Here is a 21,177-nt window from a genome sequence, read left to right as displayed (position 1 = left end):
AAGTTTTACCGTTCAGTGAATCTTCGTACATTTGTTTTCCTATTTTTGATGTGGAGAATTTGAATCACCTGTAAAACTCGCTGAAGGAAGATCACAGCCATATATCCCCAGGGTTTATTGTTCATGGTGAAACAAGCAGAAATATTTGTACCAGAGATAATGTACAGAATAACAAAAGGAGGTCCATACAATCTTTTATCATTGGACTTATCTACATTTAAGAATGCTCTAGAAACTCTACAATGTAGAGACAGTGCAAGTCAGTGAGCAGTGCACACTCACTGCATAAAACAAATGGTGCAGTAATATTTCAGTTTGATGTGTGTTGAGTCACAATTGATTTGAAGGTTTCTGACATCTTAGTGTTCCATTAGCTGGAGATGTATTTAAAGCCTGTTTTGAGGAGGGAGGACCATTAAATCTCCGAGCCCATCATAGTAAGAATGCCATTGCAATGTAGCTGGGAACTGGAAGGTCTGAAATAGTAGTAGCTAGTGAACTTTAAAAATGTGTGGAGTGAAAATACCCTTCTCAATGTGTTAACCAGCATGAAACCAGCATCAGGGTTGGTGGGAGCGGGCTCTCTCAACATTCAACAGAGCACTGGAGGCCTGTGCTTTCTCTAACCCAGCTGTCTTAAGACAGCTGGGTTAGAGATTTTAAAAGTGCACATGTCAGGTTGGCCATGACAAGACAGAAGGCAAAAAGGGATATGTGCACTTTAAACAAGTGCACATCTCCCTGCTGCTGTCACTCAGCAGCTATTGCCCTGCCTCGTCCAGACACTCTGTTAAGGACAGGGTACTGAAAATTTAAATGGCAATAAAGTTTACTAGCATTTTATTTTTTAGTTCTTGGGCATTTTTTTAGCGGGCGATGCTTCTCCACTCTTGTGGAGGGGCCACCCCTGTAGTGCATACATTTTATCCTCTAACATGAACTCACTTGCATGTACTGTAAAGAGTGATTGTTGTTAGAATATTTGCAAGCATTCCTCCTATCACCTTTTATATGTCAGGTGTCTACTTTCACATATGGACGTATTCTGCCTGTCCGCTCCAATTACCATCATCATCAAATACCAAAGATACCCATCACACTACAGGGATTTTCCTTACCTTTATGCCATGGATAGCCAAAATTATGTCAAAAATGTCTTTAGTAAGTTACGGATGTGGATGGGCACCAATGGGAAGAGCCACCATTATGTAACGCATGCTATTCCTATGCCAAGAACTCTCATGAAATGTCAAGGTTGTGCCACTATTAAGCCAGAGAAAAGCCAGAATGGAACTATATGTGTGGAATAGACAGTGTGTCATCAGAAATGCCCACAATATCACTAGTATAAGTACTGCTATGCCAGTAATAGTGACAATGCTGCTAAGAGTGGCCACAATATATAGTCCCCAGTGTATCACGCCTGGGCCACCACGCACCATGAATAATCAGAATGCTGCTAAAATTGGCCATTATCTGTCACGGATGTAACACTGTTACACCCTGGATAATCAGAATGTCACCAATTCATGTTAATGTGTGCCAACCACTCGTTGTGCCGGGTTGGCTAGGCTGTCACTACCAAGAGAAGCCCAAATATATTAAATATGGTCTCTGTAATGCCAGAAGCAACCAAAATATTGTCAAGAATGCTATCAGTAAAAAGTCAACATGAATACTTAATTTGTGGGCACCACCAGCACATATTTCAGAGGACTGCATCTGTTTTAGCATACCTCAGTCTCTCCAACCTGGTCTCCAGCTGAAGTGAGAGACAACAGTCAGTCATTCTGTCGTTTTCACACAGGTCCATTGGGCTAGGACAGCCAACACAATTTTCCTTCGCAATTTAGCTTATTGGCAGGCCTCTATTTCAATCAACCTATAATGGAAATGAAATACGTACTGTTGCTCTCCCTTCCGGGTGCTGTACATGCTACTGTCTGGCCCGGGTGATTGCAGAGTCCATGACCAGTCAGATATCTTAGGTGTAGGGGTGCTAGGGCCGGTAGTGGTTCGGCTGTCATTACATGATGTTTATGATGTGCAGAATGCAAGAAAATTAAGACCTGCCTCCTCATCCCACGCAGGGGCGGCCCCTTCGCTGGGGCGAAAGAGCATCACCCCACTAGCTGAGCCAGAAGCAGAAAAATAAAAAGACAGTTTACTATTTTTTTAATTTTTTCTGCTTCTAGCACAGTCAGGAGTGCAGGGGGTGCAGGGCCGGGCCACGGGAGGTGGGAGGGAGGAGTGGCGAGTGCACCTAAGTGCACATGTGTGTTTGGCTGGCCAAACATACATGTGCACTTAGGTTTCTCAAGCCTGGCTGTGTTTAACAGCCGGGCTGGAAAAACTGCATAGACCCCACTGCCGCTCAGACCAATCCTGGTGCTGCTTTCATGCTAGGTTTTGCATGAAAGCAGTGCCAGGATTGCCGGGAACCCGTGGTGGTTTCCCCGCAATGAATGCTGGGACACCAGAAGAAGAGGAGAGCGAGGCGGCAGGGATGGAGGCAAAGGTAAGTGCTTATTTTTTTACCTCGTCTTTGCCCCCTTCCCCCCCACTCCTTGAGTTATGCGGCCGCCGCCGCTGATCCCACATTTACATGTTGGTAAAAACAAAAGTGCCAAGGTGCGAAATGAATGGCAGTGTGTGTGAATTCTGGATAGCATTTTTTTACCCCGCCAAGACAGTGTCAGTAGCCTCTCCATGTGTAGGTCTGAACAGAGGTATTAGTGGAATAAATAGTAGTACTGCAGTTGTGCAATGTATATTCAATAATGGGCGAGGGTGTGCGGTGTGGCGCTGACATGCATGCCACAGCTGCGTAGAGAGGCGGCGGGTCACAGAGCAGCACTTTTTGAGGCCATTGCAGTTGCCAGGCAGTAGCCACGCCCACACCGTACCCCGTCAAAATCTTCTCCCCGGAAAACGAATGAACTGAAAATGAGGGCAGAGCGTTCACGGTGAAGGGAAAGGTCTGTGGCCCTCGTTCCCATAACACTTTAAACTTTTTCTTGCATAACGGAGGAAGGGAGGGAAAACGCACATTTTCAAAGTTAGCTCCTTTAAGTAGTGAGTACTGTACAAAACTAAATAATTAATCAAAAAGCCAAATATATTATTTTCTTACAATCGTAGTTACATACTTCTATTAATGAAACACAGTCCGTTGAACATTCTTTTGCCCGACAGTTATTTTAATATTTTCTTTTTAGTAAATATCTTTGGCGGATTTTGTTGGTGATTTTCAGGTTTTCTGAGTTAGTGGTAAGATGTTGTAGAGTTGACTGGAACATATTCCAAGGCTTTATAAGTGTTTGAATTTTACTCTATTGAAGTTGTAGTGTTCGTATTCCAGTGTAGTGTTTTTTTAATATAAGTTGCTCCTAATTATTTATGATAATGCCAATTCCAATAAGTTCATAAAGTACCTAAATATATACAACAAAACAGCATATTAGAATGTGAGGAGGAACCAAAATGTTCATCATGCAAGCAAAATAATATAATACCATCTAACCAGTGATATATGAACATTTAGTAACCGCAAACCTTCTGACCTAATGTCCAATATTTCCATGTTGTTATGCAATCAAAGTTATAAGATCTGGAATGTAAAACCATTGGGTTTTTCAGTCCTTTTTTCCTCTAGCTTATAGTTTACCATTTTCTGGCGGTTCATCGCCTCTTCTACAACCCCAGTAAGGGATCCTTTATTCTGTTATTAATAGAAAGGTCAAAGCTTTGGGTCAGATTTTCCATGTCTATATTATCAATGCACATACCCTTCTAGCTTTGGACCTCCGTGAGAACTTGTGCCAGTATTTCTCAGGTGGCCTTTCATTTAATTTGCCTTCACTTCTCCTCTGATTAGAACTGTCTTTGAGTTTCTCTGCCATCCTTGCGAAAGTAGAGGAAGGAGATGCATGAACCTTCTCTGCAACTTCGTTGGAAGAGCGTGGAATCTCTAAACAATGTGCAACTACACAGGGAATTAACGGACACTTTATTCATCAAACTGTCATTTTATCTGGTAGATCATAGCACAACATTCTTCTTGACTAGACAACTGCTGGGATCATCATCTTTATCATACTTCCACTGCTGCCTTTTCCACTTCACTGATACTCTCAGCCCAGGCTCTTATCACTGTATTTGTAGATATTTTTCCCTTGCAATCTTTCCTAAAGCACAGTCCATTCTTGAGAGGCTTGTCTATGAGGAGTGTTGATTGGATTGTCCTCGTCTTGTACCCCTTGTAATACATGAAATATCGGTAACTGGGTAGGTTTCTGAAATCTTTCTTGAGAGCTCTTTCTCAGGAGGGAAAGAAGGATGGTTTTTCACATGAGTGGCTAAGAGCAGAAAAGTCTTACTTGTTTATGCAATTGAGGTTCTCCGGGCCTTGAAGATCCTACTGAAGTGTAGGAGCATAGGCTCCTCTGTCACTCTACAGAGCTATCTATGATGATCTGCTCAACAATGACTGCCTCGCCAATGGCCTTGTCCTAGCCCTATATAAGAGGGTGAATTTCACCTGATATTGTCTGTTACTGGATTGACATTGCATTGCACAACATCATCTCCACTCTACTGATGTGTTAGATCCACTATCAACAGATTTACTGAGCCTGCACATGCTTCATGAGCTGTTGGCTTTTGATGGGAACACGTATTAGATGCCGGCTGGTGGGAAAGAAACAATATTTAAATCTTGAAACAGAAGGTTAATGGAGGCTGCTAGTTATACCCCAAAACCTGCAGCCAGGCACCATGAAATCCACGAGGGTCAATCTGCAGAGCAACATGTTGGCAACTTTTGCCCCATTCAGGTGAGTTAAGGCTGCAAACAGCCTCCCGATAAACCTGTGAGCCTTTCTTACACAATACCAATGCAGAAAGCCCCACAGCACAGCCCATTTCACTGACTTTAATCTGCCATACTGATCCCACATACAGCTCCCCCTAATAAAATATCACCACAAATGGCTGCCCGATGTAGATAACTAAACATAATTAGGAATACCAATTCCCAACCCTTAGAGCTTCATTACAAAACAATTCAAATGCAATAGCCACCAAATCATTTCAGGAAACTTTCTTCCATAGGAGTAGCTACAGCCCAGCATCGTATGCTGCGGCTTCTGGAACCGGAGGACTAAGGTTCGAAGTCAGCCTCCACTGGACTCATTCTGGGCAAATCACTCAATCTCCCTGTGCCTAAAATATCTGGATAATGTTTCTGTGAAATTCCCATTTGTAAACGATCATGTAGACAGATCGTCTCCGACCCCTCATGTACAGGGTGCCATAACTTCACAGCTAGGTTTCTGCAACACAGATACCAATATGTACACCCACAGCATCGCCAACAAGCTTAATACGCCTCTGGTACTTGAGAGTGAAGAGATTGCAATGAGTTGGTATATTGGTGCAACAGTGTTCCTTCTTGGAGCTTGCAAATCTGAAAATAATAGGCTGGCACATATCAGCAGAGTACATGCGGCTAGGCAAATAAAACTCACAGGAGAGTTTATTTTGGAGGAACCGGTAGTAAAAAATGAGAACCGAGGGCAAAAATCATAATTTCCCAAGAACTAATCAACCAAGCTGTACATAAGAAACAAACGTCCCAGTTATATTGTGGGGACTTGATAACATGTAGCAAACCTAAATAACCAGAGTTTGGGAAAATTCTCCACATGTTTCATCTGTCCCCCAATTCTGCCTCAACTAATCCCCTCTCCTGACCTTTAGGGTGAAAGGATTCATAGACGTGGTGCAGGCAGGGCACGTAGCAATGCCGAGTGGTCGCAGACGGTGTTCGCTGGACCAGCTGACCAAAACTCGGCACAGCTTCTCATCTCCCTTGTCTACGCCGGGCCGCATGGGAAGGACTTCTGCCGCCGGCCATGTTTGCTGGGCTCGCGCGGCTCTGTGGTGATGGACGTTTTGGCTAAAATAATAACATAAACATTTGTGTTTGTGGCGCATATTTGTCGAACGATATAGCAACTGCCTACATGACATACCTTGTGTGTCTTTTTCTGGGTTATGAGAAAAGTAAACGTTAATGTAGAATATTTGAATAAGTATAAGATGATCCTCGTAAGAGGTAGTAAGTGCTATATAAATACGATAACAATTACGATAACTGTTCCAGTATTAAAACGTAAAGTTATGAGACATGAAGGTCGATGTTTCTTCACACGCTCAAGGACAGGGCGACGGCTAGCAATGTTCTGACGAGCCATGACCTCACGCGACCACATGACTCATTGTTTTTAACTTTTTATCGGAGACTGGACGCTCTGTGAGTCGTGGTTGTTATGTCTGGCCCCGGATCATACCAGTAAACCCCGGGAGTGGTGACTCATAATACTGTGGTGACAATAGCGGTGACCCCATGTTTAGCGCTAAGGTGGTAGGGTCCTGACGTCAGGACTCGGGGGTAATAAAGAGGACCGCGTAGTTTGGCGCGGTAGTGAGAAAGTACATCCAATGTGTGTGTGTGCGTTCTTTATTGCGCCCGCTGTTCCGAAGCACGCTGTCCGTTATCCTGGCCCGGGGCACTGAGTGAGTGTACACCTCGGGGGGGTGTACTTAACAAATTGGCGACAAAAGTGGGACCACTCACCGAGTATTCCACTCCGTGTGAACGGAGCGACGGGGGAGGAGCGGCGGAGCCGCGGCGGCCGGGCAAGTTGGGAGACGCTTCAGGAGACAAGGCGCCGGGAGCGGCAAGAAAAAAAAAAAAGGAAAACGGACCCCCGCACAGTCCCGAGGCGGCACGACGAGCGGAGGCGGAACCACTGAACACACGTGGCGTATGCACTCCGACAAGCCCACAGAGCGGGCGAACAGCGTCACAAGGCGGCGAGGCACACGGTGAGAGAAGGGGGCGGGTCTGCTGAAAAGAAGGAATCCCAAAAGGAGAGCAGGCCGCGCGAACCTCGCATCAGAGCACCGTGCTTCAGCAGAGAACAAAATAAACAAATACCCCATGAAGCACGTGGTGAGAAATAATTGGGCCCCACGCGCAGAGCTCACACCACTAATCTAGAGGCCTAGGGAAAGGAAATACCAGAGCACAATAGAAGAACAATAACCTAATCAAAAAAATAAAATAAAAATTTGTGCAGCAGTACCATGGCCACGTTCCCAGCATTAGAGCCGTTTGTAGTGGAAGGGCCTCCATCAGCTCAGGCAGCTAAGTGGAAATCATGGGTGGAGCGCCTGGAAAATTATTTTGCAGCAATGGCGCTGGACCCAGACAGGCAGAGACCGATGCTCTTGCACATGGGGGGAGCCATGATACATAGAATTAGCAAAACAGTAGTGGAGGAGGGACCCCCGTTCAACTACCGAACTCTAAAAAGGGCAATCACAGCTTATTTTGAACCCATGGCGAACCCAGACTATGAACGATTTCTTCTCCGCCAAGCCAGACAGCAAGCGGAAGAGTCAGTAGACACTTACTATGCAAGACTACGGGAATTAGCCAGCACATGCACACTACAAGACCCGGAGGATTAGATAAGAGCCCAATTCATCCAAGGATGCTACTCCACAAAACTGAGGGAACACATTTTGCAAATCCCTGGCATGGCAATGGCTGACATGTTAACAATGGGCAGATCAAAAGAACTCTCCAAAGTGAGAGCAGCACACATGGAATCAGCGCTCACGCAAGTGATTAAAACAGAGCCAGTGAATACTATCAACTCGGGACCCATTACGAAAAGGAAAGACAAACCAAGGTTGGTGACCAACCAGAGGCAATGCTACATGTGTGGGGGGACATTCCCACATCAAGGAAGATGTCCGGCATCAGGAAAACAATGCTCAAACTGTCAAAAACCAAATCACTTCGCGAAAGTGTGTTGCTCCGCGACAAAACCGAAGGCAGCGAGACAAGGAGGGAATCATGCGGCGAAAACCGTTCAACAACCAGACGCAAGTCCAGACATGGATGATGATGATGAACCAGAGGGGACAGTATATGTAATACACGTCACAGAACCTGGCAGCCGGACAAGAAAAAGGGCCCCGAAATGCACAGTGAAAATAGACGGCCACCAAGTAACAGCGCTAATCGACACAGGGGCTTCAATCAACATCCTAGCCCAATCGGCATTCAGACAGCTGCAACACACCCCCTTACTTCGCCGCACTGCCGTGCAAGTATTCGCTTTTGGATCAACCACGCCGATTCCGCTGGCAGGGGTATTTACAACAAACATCAGTCATGAAGAACACACAGTCCAAGCCAAGGTGTATGTCGCCAAGATAGGAACGGGGATGCTACTCAGCTGCCGCACAGCGGAAGAATTTAAATTGGTAACCTTTGCATTCAGCATACACCTAGGAACGCTGGATAACCTCCAGGAAGAATATAGTAACTTGTTCAGAGGGATTGGCTGTTTAAAAGGGAGGCAAGTGAAACTGCACATTGACAAATCGATAGAGCCAGTGGCCCTAAAACACCGAAGGATAGCGTTTCACCTCAGACCGCAAGTGGAGGCTGAACTCAAGAAATTGGAAGACGCAGACATCATCGAAAAGGTGGAGGGGCCTACACCATGGGTCTCTCCTATTGTAGTCACCACAAAACCGAAACAGCCAGGAGAGGTGCGCATATGCGTGGACATGCGCCTACCCAATGTGGCCATTAGGAGAGAACGCCACCTCACGCCTACAGTGAATGACATCGTGACAGAGGTCAGTGGATCGAAATGGTTCTCAAAAATGGATTTGAGGGCTGGATATCATCAGATCATGTTAGCCCCGGAGTCGCGGGCAATAACAACATTCTCAACACATGTGGGGCTGAGGCTGTACAAACGCCTAAGTTTTGGAATTGCCAGTGCGGCGGAAGTGTTCCAGGACACCATACGAGGGACACTAGCTGGGCTGGAAGGAGTAATCAACGTCAGTGATGACATTTTAGTACATGCCCCCACAATAGAAATACATCTAAAGAGACTTCGGGCGGTGTTTCAACGACTACAAGCGAATGGGCTGACCCTACACAGAGAAAAGTGTGAGTTCCTAAGACAGGACATTGCATTCTTTGGGTACCGTTTTTCAGAACAGGGTGTCCAACCTGACCCTGAGAAAGTAGCAGACATAAAGTCTGCGCCTGCTCCCACTTCTGTCACAGGAGTTCGAAGTTTTTTGGGAATGGCGACTTACTGCGGAAGATTCATGAAGAACCTAGCTTCACTCACAGCCCCGCTAAGAGAGCTTACGAAGGCAAACACCCCATGGGAATGGAATCAGACACAGGAGGCAGCGTTTCATGCGACAAAACAAGCACTTTCCTCAGAAACAACGTTAGTGTATTTTGACCCGGCAAGAGACACCGAACTGTCGGTAGATGCTAGCCCCGTTGGGCTGGGGGCTGTATTATCCCAAAAAGGCAAAGATGGGGAGTGGGCCCCAGTGGCATATGCCAGCAGAGCTCTGACGGTGACTGAACAAAGATACTCTCACATAGAGAAAGAGGCCTTAGCAGTGAGTTGGGGATGCCGCCACTACCACTTATACCTATATGGTCATCCATTCATTGTCTACACGGATCACAAGCCTCTGATCCCTTTGTTTAACAAAACAGCATCTCAGCCACCACCAAGAATAGAGAAGTGGATTTTACAACTTCAAGAGTATCAATTCTCGGTGTTTTATCGGCCAGGAACCCAAAATCCCGCTGATTATTTATCACGTCATGCAAGACCGGCCTCTGATGAAGAAAGGGAGGAAGCAGAAAACGTTGAGGAGTATGTCCGACTAGTGGTAGAAAGGTCCAAGCCACTGCCAATGTCGCTGGAAGAAATTCAGGAAGCTACCCAACGGGATGAAGTGTTACAGTTGGCCATGTCATGTGTTCAGGATGGGAAGTGGCACATGCTGAAACAAAACCTGGCGCGAAGAACCGAGGATGCACGTTTGGCACTACAGGCATTATTCCGTGTTCGACATGAGCTAGCTGTATCGTCGGAGGACTACTTTTACGAGGTTGTCGCCTTGTCATCCCAGATGCTCTTCAACAACGCACGATTAATCTCGCTCATGCTGCCCATCAAGGCATGGTAAAAACCAAAGCCAGACTGAGAAGTAAAGTGTGGTTTCCGAAGATGGACTCTAGAGTAGAACAGACAATACAGAGGTGTCATATTTGCCAAATGATGGGACCGGCGGATCCCCCGTCCCCCATAATCACAGAACCGATTCCATCCGCCCCGTGGCACAGGGCAAGTGCCGACTTAGGTAGCTTACCAGATGGTCGACACATGGTGGTGGTCATTGATGACTTCTCAAAGTATCCGGAAGTCGAGCTGGTGGAGTCGACCACCACGGACAAGGTGATATTGTGCCTGGAAAAAATAATGGCCACCCATGGAATTATGCAAGAGTTGAGAACCGACAATGGTCCCCCTTTTTCAAGCCATGATTTTGCTAAGTATCTCGCTTCGCACTCGATTCATCACCGCAAGATCACTCCTCGGTGGCCTCAAGCCAATGGGGAAGCTGAAAGATTCATGCGTACCATCAACAAAGTGATACGAATTGCAGTAGCCCAAGGAAGGAATCTAGACTGTGCTATATTTGAATTTCTCAGAGAGTATCGTTTGACACCACACAGCACCACTGGAGTATCTCCTAGCTCCCTATGTATAAAAAGGAATGTGAGAGATACAATACCTCAAATCAGCACGCCCACAAAAATCCAGGATCAGGTGGAAAGGAGGTTACGAGACAGACAAGCTAAGAATGACAAGATGTCAAAGAAAAGACGAGCTCGGGTGAAAGACATGCAAGTGGGGGACAGAGTGTTAATAAAAAACCGACATCCCGGAGGGAAGTTCAAGACTCCTTTTGAGCCATACCCATGGGCAGTGGTGAGAATGAAAGGGACATTAGTGACTGCCAAGAGGAACGAGGAAATCGTCACCAGGAACGTATCTTGGTTCAAACGATATAACTATGACGAAAAGGCAATTGAGGGAACTACACCAAGGGATGAGGTCAAGGAAGAGCCGGAGGAATTCGTGATACCCGAAGTACCGGGAAACCTCTGTCCCCCGGTGACAGTCCAAGGCAGCCCAGAAGCTTGGCAAGGAGTGGAAGAGAACGAAGCTGGTGAGTCGAACCAAGAGTCTGGAATGAGAGAATCTGAAGGGATGGCAGAAGCTGAGGTGCCAGAGAGTGTGCTGAAAAGAGGTGGGGACAGATATAATTTGCGACCCCGCATCACTGTCTCTAGGAGACTCAAAGACTATGTCTGTGAATAGATGAATCCTTCTCATCGGGGAAATGGATTATCAAGTTACTGGTTGTGCTATGTTAATGACTTTCATGCTAGAGAGACAAGGTTATGTTTATCGTTGTTGTTTTTATTTTAGTTTAAGTTGAGGAGGAATGTTATGTCCGGCCCCGGATCATACCAGTAAACCCCGGGAGGGGTGACTCATAATACTGTGGTGACAATAGCGGTGACCCCATGTTTAGCGCTAAGGTGGTAGGGTCCTGACGTCAGGACTCGGGGGTAATAAAGAGGACCGCGTAGTTTGGCGCGGTAGTGAGAAAGTACATCCAATGTGTGTGTGTGCGTTCTTTATTGCGCCCGCTGTTCCGAAGCACGCTGTCCGTTATCCTGGCCCGGGGCACTGAGTGAGTGTACACCTCGGGGGGGTGTACTTAACAGTGGTCTCATCAGGCCAGCACTCAACAGGGCAACACAGGGCTCCCAGCTTCCCAGACTGCTCCAGTACTCCTTGATTTTTATGAACACAGCTTCTTGTACTAATATATATGACGTCACGGAACCATGTATGGAAACATCAGGCATTAAATTAAAAGTGAGAATAAACTTTAGTGTTTTCGCCCTTTCTGGCTTTGATCATGAAATAGTTCTGTTGCATGAGTGTCTTTCACTGTGTGAGAAACAAATATGCAGGCATGTGGTAGGAAGTGCTAACCTGTGATCACGAGAGAAGGCACTACACTACACTACTAAGCAGTATTTATAATGTCATACAAGCAAACCGAAGCATTAGATGTTGACAGCAAGGAACTGCTGTAAGTGGTAGTCCGCCCTGACTGTGACATTCTCATATTTATCAATGTCTGACAATAATAATCACCGCATATGCTCAAGTGCTCGGTGACTTTATTTCAGAGAGTGGGGTGCCTGTTCATTTCGGCAGACGCTAATTGGCTCTGATTCATATCTAGACATTCAGTTCTAAAGTCTAAGGGCTGAACACTTGGGTTCCACTTATCTGTAGTGTTTACAGCCATTCAGTCATCACTGTTTATGAAAGCAAGCACTTTATGCTACAAGAGAGAAATCAACAGCGCAAATTTACTTTGGCTTCATACAATGTTGTATTTATTTTTACACCTGCTCTAAAGAGGAAGGTCTGGGGTTTGACAGCACAGCTAACAAATGACCTATTGTATATAACAGCCATAGAGTGAGCGTTGGGTCCACCACTTTAACCATTGACTTTCTCCAACTAGCCTCATTCACCCATGATTGGCCTGAGACTGTTAATCAAGTCCTAGCTCAGCCCAGTGGAGTATTCATAGCCCACCTGAGGATACTGACTGGACGCATCCTTCCACGTCCACTCCACTATATGAACTGAACTGCCCGAGTGACTACCTTACAACTATAACCCTCTCTGCTGCCACCTGCTGGATTCCTCCCGTGTATGTGTTAGCGCATCAAACCGAGACCTGTTTTCTTTGCCAACGCGTGCACTAACATTTGTCCAAGAGAACATTTTGAAAATGTCATAAACATAAAAAATCCTTACACTGGATGATAACTTTTGAAAAGTTTAGCTATGCCCATTTTTTAACAACACTGAATTTGAAATTTCTTGTGCACAATACTTTTTCCGAGTACTCTTTTTTTCTTAAAAAATCAAACAAACAAAAAAACGTTTTTTTATGTGAATGGAGTGCGTGTAGATCAAGGTATTCTGTATGTTGTACACAGCCCAAAAGTGCAAATGCATGAATGCATCATTATACGTCTGGTCATTAATGGAGGCAACCTTAATATTCTCACTGGAGAGTCTCATTAAGAATTTCCCTGTTGCACCTTCTAGGAGGTCAAATCATACGACCAATTTACAAATACTGCAGTATTCTGCATGGTAGACTTGCTCGGAATATTTTTAAAGATCCTTGGAATACATAGACTTTGCAGAGTTTTCGCATCGAATTTGTTGTGCCAAGTGCAAATTGTGTTGTTGTGAGGGATAACATATAGCGCAGAAGAAACAGAGCTTGGAAGTTTAGTATTTAGGGGTCTGGTATCGAAGGTGGCTGTCAGGGCTCATTCAGATGCCTCTTTATTAAAAGCAAAATCTTGCTAGTGTGATAAAGGAATGTTTGTGATCCTTTAAGCTAAAGGAATCGATTCACTGGCTGGTATACAGACCTTTAGCAATGACGCGGTTTCCTGTAATCTGAAATGCTTTTTACAGAGGACATTGGATGACTAGGCTACATAGCAAGGTTGTTCATCTCACTTTTTCGGTGTCTGTGGAGCATCAAGATTATCTCCATTTTCTGTGGATAGGAAAGGTAATCTAGTTTGTTTGCCTTGCTTTTGTTATGTCAGATATTGCATGGGTAGTAGTATAGTAGGAGTTGCAAATCCAAGAAACATTTATTTGGCTGGATTAACCGAGATTAAGGTTATTAGTGACAGTGGCCTATGTGGGGTATTGGGCTTCACCAGAGGAACATTCTGCTGCCCACGGGTGTAACAGGAGTGACCATGGATATGATCATTTATAAGTATACATGAAATGATGGGAGCATATCAACATAGTAACAATGCACTATTTCTGTGATTAATGTTAAAACAAGCACCAGTGTATTTGTTGTGCTGAGATTTATTGTTGATAAACTTTATGAAGAACATCAAATTGTAACATCAGTAGGAGTGGGTGATAAATACCTCTCCGCCGGTGAAGTTGGTGGAACTTTGGCCAAGCATAACACAGAGTTCTGATCAAATTCCGCCAATCACCACATGGAAGAGTTTTTTTCTCATGCGCTGCTCACAAATGGTAAATTGACAAGCAAGAATTGGTGTTCCTTAGCGCAATTTTAGGGCACGCAGTGAGATTTTCTCACTGTGGGTGGTCACGACAGTTTGTGGTGAGAAAGCTGCCACTCGAGTACATAATCTACTTGAGCGGCAGAAAAATCAACTCAAGCAACTCAAGCACCCTTTGGCATGCTGTGTGGTGCTGTTTGCACTGATTTTTGAGTGAGTAATAAACTCCCTGTGCTCAAAAACCAGCATGAGCAGCGTGATGTGCCGATTTCTGCCAGTTTGGAGAGCCCCACGAAATCTTGTGGAGTTTTCATGCAACTCTGCAGAATACAGTGGAGTGAAACTCCACACGTTCCGCCTACCCCTAAACATAGGTAAATACATCAGCTACAGTGACGTGTTTAGTCTTAAATACTTTTACAAGGCTGTGAATCAGTAACATTAAAATCAAATTTCTGTATGTGATCTAATATGATGCAGAAATGTTGCTAGAGCTTAACACAATGGAGTAGAGCACCAAAACAGAGGACAGAGTACCAGTTAAGCGCCTGACAGTGTTGTCTTTAAAAGTCACAAAAGGAAGTGCTGTTATGCGTGAAAAGGGACGTTAACTATAGATGGGGACACCCAAGCATGACATTTGACGTCCAAATAGTGAAGAATAAATTCCTACAAAAAAGTTCTATGAGTAGTGGTTAAATCTGATATCCAAATACCAGCCCTTATATGAGATAGTGTGGTGAGGAGATGGTCGTGATGGGGCGATAGTCATACGACCATTATATAGTATATGTGCTTGCAGAATCAACGAGTGTACCTTTCTTTATTTTTGTGTCTATAAATAGTGCATCGCATGATGAGATAGCCTGAAAGGTTGTAGTAGAACAGAAACCAATGCATTTAGGTCGAGTCAAAACTTACTGAATTGTAGTGCAGGAGTGTGTCAGGAGACTGTACTCTTGCTTCTTATGTATGGTAATGTCAGTACCCACCAGAAAGAAGTTCAGTCCAAAAAGGTAAATATGTCATATTAAAGAGAAAGGTGGTTGTTTATTTTAAGGGACAAAAATAAGTAATAAAGCCAAGATGGATTGTAGTGAGGTAAGGACTAGCCAGGTTGGTTTGTCGCTGTGGTAAGCACATGATAGTTTAGAAGAGCAGTTTTTGTCCATGATAAACATGTGAGAGAAATGTAGACAACACTGAACTATGTAATACCGATATTTTGTGAAACCCCCCTCCAACACTGGTAAATCACTACTTAGCACACAAAGAATAAAATAGCTCACACAACACATAGTTTGATGAAAAACAGTTTGCTGCAGGTTTATTTCATAAGTGAAATATGCCAAAATGGTGGGTTAACCTATGGGCGAGCCAAGTACCGGCAGCGACGAGTAACTTAAGCTGCCAATCCACCTAATGAGCCAAACAGATCTTGGGCAAACCCATTCAGTGCTTCAGTTCTAGTTGGGGAGTTTTACTCTCTTCAAGACCATGGACCACCAGTCCAGATTATAACTCATGCCTTTTGAGTGTGGAGTATAACCAGGCAAGCCCAAGGTTGCTCAGGGCTGCAACCGCCAGAGGGACTAACGGAGCACTATCGCCTGTCTCAGGGTCCTGCCATAAAGACTCCTGGGTTTTGGCATAGAGCACCCCTGCTGTGCTCCCAGAGGTGGTACTCTTATGTACCAAAACTACCTCCAGATCACCCTGTAACTCCACCAACAACTTGGATGTGGCTACCGTCACATCCAGGACTTCCCCCTACTATGCAGGCTACCTAATCACCTGCAACCTGCAATTTCCAGCGCTTCTTGTAGGTCAAAGAGGAACAAGTCCGTTCCAACCTCTGACGGGCATAGCCTACCCTTATCATTGCTTGCATTTAATAAGCTATGCCTTATGATACCAAAGCCCTTCTGCTCGGTGAACTTGCGCATGGCACTGTTTACCCTTCTGCGTGAATGTTCAATGTCATCCCCAGACCTGGCTCCATGCCAGACCCTATGCAGCATTGCCTCAGACCACCATAACTCACAAGTGCCCCATGAATTTGTTGATTTTATCCATGGTAAACTTCATTGCTTTGATTAGCCTGAAACGCCCCACAGAGGCATCCTATGAGGATGAATATCTGGGCTCAGGAGGGACCGATAGCCACAGTACACTCATCACTTTCCTCACCAATAGGTGTTCACCCACTGGAATACCTTCACTGGGCATGTGACCTGCTGAGATAGCTGACCGAAAGGCATTTACTGAACTGTAAGCCATCCCCCCCGAACCAGGGATGACAAAATTGGCAAGATATGAACAATTTCTGATTCCAAGGGATCGGTATCTCTTCGCAAACACCAACATAACCACCGATCACAAGTGGATTTGTATCTCTTATTTGTCCCATCTGCCCAGGCTTTGGACAGGAGACCCTGAGGCACTTCTGAAAGGCCTCAGATCTTCCACTTGCTCTGGTAATCTTCCATGCAATAAGAGTTAGTTGCCTCAACCAGAACCATGCGGTGATGATTCCCAGGGGATCCAGAAGGATATCCTGTCTCCAGGGTAGATGGATTGGAGAATCCCAAGAAAGTTCCATCATCACTGAAACCATGCTTGAGACCTCCACGATTGTTGAATCGCCACCAGCGATGCCTTCTGTCTGCGCACTTGGGCTGTTAACCTCATCAGCATTGCAAACAGTGGGAACGAATAGCCTGACTCCACACTACATTCCTGCAACTAGGCATCCATCGCCGCCACCTGTGGTTCCAGTTTCCAACTGAATCCTGTGTCATGTGACAGTTGAGACAAGGAGCAAACGTCCACCAAAAAGGGACCCCAAAGCCTCTGTATCGTCCTGAATACCTCCAGTTGCAGTTGCCATGCACTGAGATCCTGAAGATGCCTGTCGTGCCAATCGGCTACTTCGATGGAATGCCCCAGAAGCTATTCTGCTGTTACTGAAATCTCCTGATTCAGACAATACTGTCAGAATCCCTTTGCCAGTTACACTAGCGATTTGGAGTGAGAGCCCCCAGACGGTCGATGTACCTTACCGTTGACTCATTTTCTATCTTCAGGAGCACCGAGCACTTGACTTTGTCTTTCGTCCAACTTTGAATCACAAAGGAGCTCCACGCAATTTATGTGCATAGACCGTTCATCCGAAGACCACTTTCTGCCTGTGGACACACTTCCACAACTGGCTCCCCAACTGGAGGGGCCGGCGTCGGATTCTATCACCAGATCGGGACTGGAACGGAAGATGGCTCGCTCGTTCCAGGCCTCCATGTGGTTGCGCCACCACCTTATTTCTTCCTTGATTTTGTCGGTGAGTGAAATCCGAGCAGCCTGTGTAGGACAGTCCTACTCGCAGGTGATGTGCCTTCAGTCTCTTTAGAGCCCTGTAGTGGAGTGGGCTGGGACAAATAGCCTGGATGGAGGACGCCAGCAGCCCCACCAACCTGGCTAAATTCCTGAGAGGGGTCTGAGTACAAGCCAAAGTCTTGTGCAGTTTGTGACGATTCTTAGTCATTTTCTTGGAAGGAAGATTTGGTGCAGAGGTCCTATACTTGATAACAAACCTGAGGAATGTTGTTCTCTGCTTTGGACTGAGGAACAATTTTCTGCTCGTTTATCATGAAGCACAATTTTTCTAACAAGTCAACTGTCATGTGAAGATGATCCATCATGGTTTGGTGGCACTGGCCCATCAGAAGAATGGTATCCAAGTAGAAGACCAAGCACATTCCTCTGCCTCAGAGGAACTCCACCACAGGTTTCAGCACCTTGGGAAAGCAGCAAGGAGCGGAGGATAGACCAAAAGGAAGAGTCAAACTCGAAGACCTATTGCCTCCATACGAACTGCAGAATCCTGCAATGAGAAGGGAACATCAGAACTGTAAGGTAAGCATTCTTGAGGTCTAGCCGAACAAGTAGAGGTAAACCAACTACCCATTCAAGTCCCTGAGGTTGATCACCAGTTGTTGACCTCCATCCCTCTTTTCCACCAGGAAGATTGTTTACAAATCTGTGTGGATGCATGGAAAATGGAACAAAAGCCCCTTTGGTGAGTAGCTCTGAAATCTCCTGATCGATCAAAGTGACCTGCAGCCCTGAAAACACCAAAGGGAGAGGTCTGACTGAACAGAGGTACCTACAAACTCCAGATGGTAGCCCTGAACAGTGTGAAGAACCCAAGCATCGCTTGTCAACGCCCTCCAGTTGTCTTAGAACAGCACCAACTGTCCTCCCACCTTTAACTGAGAAGAAGGGAGAGTCCTTACCTTGGGAAGATCCTTGGGGGTGGCCACAACCACCGCCTCTGCCTCTCCGGGCTCCTTGAAAATGACGGGAAGTATAGAATCTCCCAAAGAGTGCAGGATATTGCCACTGGTGTTGTCGGGAGGCTTGGCCTTTCTGGGAAGAGGTAGACAGGAAACAGCCTTACAAGCACTCCCTACCATGCCGGCTTACGCCTTGTCAAGGGAATTGAAGGTCTGCAGAAACGTTCTCAACTCTTTATTAAAGGGGTCCCCAAATAACCCCTCTTGTGCTGCAGGCCCTGCCTCTGAGGACACAGGCCGCCTAGTTTGTGGTCCCCCTTAATAAGAAGAGACCACCTCCTCTCTGCAGATCAGGCACAATAGGCATTCCTGAGGAGAATAACTGCATTTTGAACCCACCCAGTAAAGATCTCAGGTGGAACTAGAGAGCCCGATTGTTTGGCCTCCTCTGCCATGTCAAGTGTCTTAGTAGGGGGGTCCCCTGATGTCCAAAAGCTTAGCTTGGCATGACTGCCAAGAACAGTAAATTCCCTTCTTTAGGTCTCTGATGTACTTTGCCAAGAATGTATTCATCCTCTCATCTATCCCTGGCATTGGAGCTACTTTTTCTTCAGCACAGACTGGGGGCAATCCGTCAGCATTCGAGCATGCACCTCCCTGTCAAAGAGCTTCCTTAAATGACTCCTAAGGATGTCACCTTAGGCTAAGGCTGTCGCCTTTTTGCTGGGGGACCACATGGAATACCTGGGATGGAGAAAACCTTGTGGTCCCAACATACCTGCCACCAAGGATTCTTGCGGGATCTGAGACGCTTCCCCAGAGGAAGGGCACCAGAGCCGCAAAGGACCTGGATCACCTTCGGGATCACCCTGTGAGTCATCACCATCCCTGGGGTATGGAGTCTGAAGGAGAAGGTCAAGGGGATCCAGCTCCTGAAACGTAAGGTTGCGACTGGAGGAAGGCCCTCATAAGGCGCTCAAAAGCGTCCTCATCAGTGACCTGTTCCGGAGGGCGCTTAACTGCTGGACAAGACGAGAAAGGCTGTTAAGGTGACTTTTTCGGGCCCCTGTCTATGGGCCTGTGTTAGGGTCTAATTTCTTCTCCAGAAGAGCCAGCACTAAGGAGACTGCATGCTGGATGGAGGCGTCCACCACCTCACAAAACTCCTTGTCAAGAGGCATGAAGAGGTTGCTTCCTCTTCAGAGTATGATGCCTCTGTATCTGCCATAGCAGAAATTAATGTGATTTGTGAGTCTGGAACTCTGGTGGGACCAATCACCCAGGAAAAGTTGTAGGGAAAGGCAGCCTGGGCTAGTCCCTGCAGTGCCTTGAGCTGACCCTCGGGACACCATTAAAGGACTTGAATAGTTAATGGGTTCCCTTACAGAGCTCATGGCTTTTAAGCAAATTCATGTGAAAAGTGTGCTGTAAAATGCACTATATGACCACATTTTTCTAAATGTTCTCAGGGGTGAAAGCTTTTCTGAGGCCACTAAAAGAGGTCAGGCTGACTCGCTTCTCTCGTTCGCTACAAACCAAGGCAAGTATTACGCCCTAAGACTTCACAAAATCTTACCAGTACTCTAATATATTTGATATCTAAAATTCACCTTTGTCTGTGTTGTGTTGTTATATTAACCGTGCAGTTATTATGAATCTTAATAGTAATTATCTAATTTCAGGCATCACTTTGTGGGATGATTCAGGATTATATTGATGTCACTTCCTGTGATGTTATTAAGGTCAAGGGGTGTGTGATATTATTTCCGCTACTCCTGGCATTTTGGTGAACTGACGTCCACGAGTATCTGAAATTGCTGAAATCTCCTGCAGCAGTGATTACCCTGGATTTTAGTTTGTCATCTAGGTCTCACGCTGTGGCACTAGCTGCAAATCGGAAATGCGCAAGCGATGACGTGCCAGTCTGCTTCTGTGCACTTTACGGTCACGTATTTGTGAGCAGATGAAGTCACCTTCAGAGATGGGAAAGCCTTGGGCAATCGCAATGAAGTTTGAAACAATTTTAGTAGCTAAATGTAGATTCGGTGCCAGCTGTGCAACTGTTGGCACTAAAATATATCTAGATGTGTATTGATGTGAATGTTGATATAGTTTTAAGTTATATATTGATGACTAAATGGTGATAAAGTTACATATTCTTGCCACGTTTGTACCTGTCAGACACAGTAAAGCGGCTTTCTTTCCCCCCCTGTAGGGCCTGTGATCTACAGAATGCTGATGCACCCTCCCACCCGCCGAGCCCTCATAGTGGGTTGTGGTCTACAGATGTTCCAGCAGCTGGCAGGCATCAACACCGTCATGTATGTATTGACTGTATAAGTAGATTAATAAGAGCAATCAGTGCGGCACTTTCTTCATTTCTCATGTTGTCATATTTCCTTATTGTTATGTTTGCAGTATTTGTAGTACACAACAGTTGGTGTTCCTTTGGAAACATAGACCTCTTGTCCTGTCTTCCAGTTCAGTGAGCCTAAAAGCTATTTAGGAAACAACCAGATGTTTGATGTTTTATGCAAGATGTACCAAGCTCAGGCTGTTTTAGTTCTATCAGGAACAAGGTCTGCTGTTGGGTGGTTTTGTCAATACTTAGTGCCATTCCAGTGTGTGCACATACACCAAAATACATGTACACATATGACTGTAATCTTGAAAAGGGTTTTCTGTGAAAGAAAATCTAATCAAAGTTGGTCACACAGGCATGCGAAATGATACATGCATACGCATGCACTGCAATGCATGTATTGTGATATTTGTGCATGCATGCAGCATCACACTACT

General features: G+C 45.6%; 1 protein-coding gene across 1 annotated transcript in view; it reads left to right on the top strand.

The window, feature by feature from the left end:
• SLC2A13 (solute carrier family 2 member 13) overlaps positions 1-21,177 on the top strand; it is a 1,310,727-nt gene that overhangs the window by 538,357 nt on the left and 751,193 nt on the right. The window contains exon 4 of the mRNA XM_069229759.1: positions 20,594-20,699. Coding sequence (XP_069085860.1) covers positions 20,594-20,699 — 106 coding nt within the window. The remainder of the gene's footprint in view (positions 1-20,593; positions 20,700-21,177) is intronic.

This window comes from Pleurodeles waltl, chromosome 4_1 (genome assembly GCF_031143425.1).
Source record: "Pleurodeles waltl isolate 20211129_DDA chromosome 4_1, aPleWal1.hap1.20221129, whole genome shotgun sequence".
NCBI classification, from domain to species: Eukaryota; Metazoa; Chordata; class Amphibia; order Caudata; family Salamandridae; genus Pleurodeles; species Pleurodeles waltl.
Note: the sequence above shows the minus strand (reverse complement) of the source record. Positions and strands in the feature narration are given on the sequence as shown.